General features: G+C 42.4%; 1 protein-coding gene across 1 annotated transcript; it reads right to left on the bottom strand.

Moving 5' to 3' along the window:
* Positions 1-407: 407 nt before the first annotated feature.
* Positions 408-3,533, bottom strand: LOC124114038 (ctenidin-3-like). The gene is made up of 3 exons (XM_046474578.2): positions 3,363-3,533; positions 1,333-1,663; positions 408-509 (listed from the first exon to the last, which is right to left on the bottom strand). Exons 2-3 carry the CDS (start codon positions 1,649-1,651, stop codon positions 493-495), a joined length of 336 nt encoding a protein of 111 aa, XP_046330534.2. The 5' UTR covers positions 1,652-1,663; positions 3,363-3,533; the 3' UTR covers positions 408-492.
* Between the last annotated feature and the right edge of the window lie 2,619 nt (positions 3,534-6,152).

Raw genomic sequence — 6,152 nt, 5'->3', positions numbered from 1 at the left:
ACTGTCACAGTCCGACTGACACATCACTTACCCTGTGACGTAATAAATATTAATGCGCGCATTCCAGGAAAACTCGCAATGTTTCGGTAATGTTTGTGAGAGAGGGAGAGCTATTTTCAAGCACAGAATTAAAGAATGACATTATATGATAAAGAGGTTATCACGCTTGTGTGTTTAGGGATGGTAAATATCCTGTATAATTAGGAATAATCACTAATACGGTATGTATTTAGCTCGCCAAGGCTCGCTAAATACAATGTTTATTCCTAATGCAGGATATTTACCATCCCCAAACACACTCGCGTGATAACCTCTATTCATTTAGCACATATGATAATGATTGGTAATGACAGCCTTTTGTCATCGTGTACGAGCGTGACGATATGGAAGAAAACACATGTTTTTTACATAGTTCAGTGTTTATTTGGCACATATGATGATTGGTACAATAAATAGATATGAATATCGAAGGTAGTGACGTCAGCTCGATCTTCAATAGTAGCCATAGCCTGAAAGACAAAGGACCCATGATGAATATATCGGTGTACTGGATTCAGTTCCATCCAGAGACTTGCAGAGCACTACATCGAAATGACACTGAGTATCAAACATTTTTATAACACAGATCTTTGACGATTTTATACTTCGTATTTTTGTGGAAGAATGTTTCATATGTTTTTTTGCAACCAATGTGGTACGGCAAGCTTTGGGGTCAAGCTCATTGATTTCTCAACAACAAAAAACTTTAAAAAAATAACATTTGCATAGTTTTAAGATATTTTTATTTACGATGTACGTGAAGTGTGGACAGGTAAAATAGCTCATGAAGATTGCCATTATCTAAAAGAAGCAACACAAGTGATACCATCAACGTTTCCTGTTGTTTCATAATTGATCAACAATATGCTAAACTAATGAAAAATATGCTCACCGCATAAAGAAACGCGAACCATAGAAACATATAGAGAAGTGTGTACGTTAGGAAGAGATGTTTCCAATGTGTATCAGTTAATGACAAAGGCCAAGTGCCACCACAATTTGACTTTATTCTTATCACGATATGCTGTACTTGATTTCTACGAGACAAGTGGTCTCGAGTCATGTATCTATGACGTCACATGTAATGTGTTCATGAGCGTCGGTTCACGTTACATAACGGTATGTTCGTGTGTGCACTGAACCCATCTGATTTCTCTTGAGTATGAGTAATTCTTCATATATTAACCAACCTACATGGTATTCACGTTTCTTTTTGCAGTGAGTTGATATAGGCTTCAATTCATTACAAAACTATGGCTTTTCAAGGATTAAGACAGGCATTTCGAGACGTACCTTTTCCGACTCCAAGACCGGTTCCGAGGCCAAGACCGGTTCCAAGTCCCCCGTAGTAGCCGCCCATGAAGGGGCTCATGCCGTAAAGACCACCATAGCTGCCAAGTCCTCCTCCGTACAGACCTCCCATCAGTCCGTACTGCCCGCCATAGATACCCCCGTAATGTCCCAGCCCTCCGTACAGTCCTCCCAGCATTCCGTAGCCGTACGTACTACCGTGGGGGTAGCCGATGGCCCCTTTGCCGTACTTGCCGTAGCTCACAGGCTCAGCGAGGGCGGCGACAGCCAGGCAGAGAACAAGGGCGATAACCTTCATCATTTTGTTTAGGATCTGTTAAGGAAAATGACAACGCAAGGGTGTAAATCGACTTTCAAACCGTTCATGAATTAATTACGAATTCAGTAAAAAAATCAAAATAACATTATTGCACAACCTTGCATGTGAAAAACACACCATGATTAAAATTTAGTTCAACAAAATATTTCTTATGGTACTAATATTCCAACACATTTAAGCAACAACTAGTGGGAGAAAAGGGTGCAGAGAATGCAATATATTGATAATTGTAGACCTAGCCGTCTCCAAACGCAAGGGAGTGGGTCTGGTATTGAAACAAGCGGATCCTGACATGGTTAAGGCACGTAACTTATTCACACCAAACATCTTCACCTAAGGCAACTCGGCCACAAGTGACCTCTGTTATTGATTAAAAGTAGTGAACAAAATGTGACTAAAAGCGATTGGCAAAGTATCAGCTGTGGTGGTACCGACCATTTGATATTGTGGGATATTTTAAAAAATCAAAAAGACAAAATGTTCCAAAAAAATATAGAAAAAAATATTTTTCGTTGGTGTGAGTGAATGAGTTGACCACTGAATGGTCGTTACCCTCTACGATGTAGGATCTGAACCCGCGACCAACGGATCCTGACAGCTATGTGAGACTGAATGGTCGTTGCACTCTACAATGTAGGATCTGAACCAGCGACCAGCGGAACCTGACAGCTATGTGAGACTGAATAGTCGTTACCCTTTACAATGTAGGATCTGAACCCGCGACCCACGGATCCTGACAGCTATGTGAGACTGAATGGTCGTTGCACTCTACAATGTAGGATCTGAACCCGCGACAAGCGGAACCTGACAGTTATGTAACACTGAATGGTCGTTACACTCTACAATGTAGGATCTTTACCCGCGATCAACGGAACCTGGAAACTATGTAACACTGAATTGTCGTTCCACTCTCTAATGTAGGATCTGAACCAGCGACCAACGGAAACTGACACCTATGTAACATTGAATGGTCGGTACACTCCTCAATGTAGGATCTGAACCCGCGACCAATGGAACCTGACACCTATGTAACACTGAATGGTCGTTCCACTCTACAATGTAGGATCTGAACCCGCGACCAACGGAACCTGACACCTATGTAACACTGAATGGTCGTTCCACTCTACAATGTAGGATCTGAACCCGCGACCAACGGAACCTGACAGCTATGTAACACTGAATGGTCGTTACACTCTACAAAGTAGGATCTGAACCCGCGACCAATGGAACCTGACACCTATGTAACACTGAATGGTCGTTCCACTCTTCAATGTAGGATCTGAACCCGCGACCAACGGAACCTGACACCTATGTAACACTGAATGTTCGTTCCACTCTACAATGTAGGATCTGAACCCGCGACCAACGGAACCTGACAGCTATGTAACACTGAATGGTCGTTACACTCTACAATGTAGGATCTGAACCCGCGACCAATGGAACCTGACACCTATGTAACACTGAATAGTCGTTACACTCTCTAATGTAGGATCTGAACCCGCGACCAACGGAACCTAGATGCCGTTATTCTAAACAATCTCAGCGTTACTACTGTCAAAGTCTATGTTAAGGTATGGGAGCTTCGATCATCTCAGCGCTAAGATCGCTTTGTACAACGGCACCCTAGAAGCTATGTAACACTGAATATTGCAGAGTCTTCGATATCATCCTGTGGATGAACTAGTCCTCTTACCTTTGTAGTGCTGAGTTGCAGGGACAGGAGATGTGATGTACATTGGTGTGGCAGTATTTATATCCTGTGAACGTCCGCCTTCCGCTTTGAAAGAGCCCTGCAGCTAATTAGTGATGTCATTTAACAGACCAATCAGGACTCTCTTCCTTGTGGGTTTGAACGCTCCTAAGTTTTCCACATTTAATTATGTGGGATGTCCAATAGGAAAGATAAAACGATACATTTAAATTGATAAATCGTGACGTTTTTCAAAAACATATTAGTTATGAGTTTTACACTTTCAGTATTTAGTGAGTGAGTGAGTATGATTTTACGCCGTTTTTAGCCATATTCCAGCAATATCAAGGCGGGGGACACCAGATATGGGCTTCACACATTGTACCCATGTCAGGAATCGGCGTGACGAGCGAACGCTTTAACCACTAGCCTAACCGACCGCCCCCTTTCAATATTTAGAATTACCTGACTTAATATGTTCTTGATACGTAATTAAAAAAATATAACACGGGATTAACTGTGTTATTATTTAGGGGACAGTGATATGTGACTGTGGATATTATATAATTAGAGAGTGTATTGTACTGGGTTTAAAGACACTAGTGTCACAGCATTTTAATAGGGATTATATATAAAGATCGTATGGAGACTCCCTGATTTCAGCGAAGGAACTCGTTCATAATTTCACAAAGCAAATAGAGAATATAGATACTTGGATAAGGCCATACATCTTTTGGCTTTGATCCGCCGACCTTAATAATAGAAAATTCAGGAATGACGGGTTTTTTTGCTCGGTTTTCTCATACCTCATAAGTCAAAATAATCATATTATAGCCTAAAAAAAAAGAAACGCAATACGGATATGTTTGTCCATAAAAGCCAAATTAGCGGACCAAGAGGTGTAAAATGAAGAGGCTTAATGTGTTATACAGTGACAAATTTCCCGGATCAAAATGATCCCAACAAGGACATGCAAACCATTAGTCGGGAAAAACGTACGATTCGGAAACCCAGTGCATTAAAAAAGGGTCATGGAGCTGCACGTACTGTACGTGCAGCAGCACTATGAACGGTATTAAAGTGCAGGGTTTTTGATTGCCAGGCATCTGCGTCAATCGAACAGTGACAGTTCAACAATATGCAAAGATTAACAGAAGTGCAAAGAAACACTGTCATAGGCCGCTTACGGGCAGGGGAATCCCGATCAGCTGTAGCTAGCGTTTTAAATGTAGCGCCCAGCACCATCACAAGGCTATGGGATCGGTTTCAACAGCATGGGTCAACACGTGATCGGCCAAGGTCTGGACAACCAAGAGTTACCACTCCCTTCCAAGTTCGTTACATCACACTGCGCCACCTACGTGAAAGGACGACTACAGCCACCTCAACCGTATCCCAAATACCCGGACTGGGCAGAATCTCCGACCAAACCGTACGAAATCGTTTCAGAACAGCAGGTCTACGAGCAAGACGTCCTGTTCGACGCGTCATATTGAGGCGACAACATCCTCAACAACGACTGCAGTGGTTTCGTCAACACAGGGTGTGGCCTCAACTGCAATGGAGAGATGTCTGGTCCAGCGACGAATCATGATTTCTCCTCCGTCAAGGGGATGGAAGTGCACAGGTCTACAGACGTCGAGGGGAACGTTACGCCGGAAACTGCGTACAGGAAGTGGACAGGTTTGGATGACGTAGCGTAATGATGTGGGCGGTTATCTGTCATCATGGCAGGATCCAGGGCAATCTTGGCAGGACAGGTTTGGTCCTTATTCATGGCAATCTTACGGTTCAACAATACATCAACAAAATAAATTCTCCTACCACACGTCCTCCCAATTGCAGCCAACGGCAACGGTGTATTCCACATAACAACAACGTTGATGTTCTCCCTTGGTCCTCCAGATCTCCTGATTTGAACCCGATAGAGCACCTGTGGGATGAATTGGATAGACGGCTACCACAACCCCAGACGTTGCAGTAGTCGGTTTTGCGTTACAGGCCGAGTGGGCTACCATTCCTCAGGATGTGATCCGCATACTCGTCTCCTCCTTGGGCCGGAGATGTCAGGCCGCTATCGATTCCAACAGGAGGCATACGCGTTATTGATGGTAGCTGACCTTCACCTTGGACTTTTCCTCTGTATCGATTACTGAGATGACTACCATCACCGAGTGTTCTCTCCACTTCATTTTGGCTCAATACCTTGCACGGTTCCTCGTATAAATGTATTTTCCTACCTCACACAAATCTGGCTTTGCGTTGTTGTTTTTTTATGAGTATACTTATAAGGACCCAAACCAGATCACGATTTGGGCCGTTTTGCAATCTTCTGGTAGGTTATGGAAAGATGAAAGTTGTGACGAATTGGCTAAGGAGAAATAACCATTAAGTATGGGGGAAATAAGCATTGTTTATAGAGAAATAACCATTAAGTATGGGGGGAAATAAGCATTGTTTATAGAGAAATAACCATTATGTATGGGGGGAAATAAGCATTTTTATTGAGAAATAACCATTGTGTATGGGGGGAAATATGCATTGTTTATAGAGAAATAACTATTAAGTATGGGGGAAAATAAGCATTGTTTATAGAGAAATAACCATTAAGTATGGGGGGAAAATAAGCATTGTTTATGGAGAAATAACCATTGTGTATAGGGAAATAACCACGGTGTATGGAGAAATAGCCATGATGTATAGGAAAAAACCCATAGTATATATGAGAAATAACCACCGAGTATGGGGAAATAACAATCGTATATGGAAAACTTATCATTGTGTATGGAGAAA

The sequence above is a fragment of the Haliotis rufescens genome, unplaced genomic scaffold (assembly GCF_023055435.1).
Source record: "Haliotis rufescens isolate VD_foot unplaced genomic scaffold, xgHalRufe1.0.p SCAF_15, whole genome shotgun sequence".
Taxonomy (NCBI): Eukaryota; Metazoa; Mollusca; class Gastropoda; order Lepetellida; family Haliotidae; genus Haliotis; species Haliotis rufescens.
This window is presented reverse-complemented; position numbering and strand designations above follow the sequence as displayed.

Coding starts and splice junctions, on each gene's coding strand:
- LOC124114038 (XM_046474578.2), bottom strand. CDS start 1,651: ATGATGAAGGTTATCGCCCTTGTTCTCTGCCTGGCTGTCGCCGCCCTC.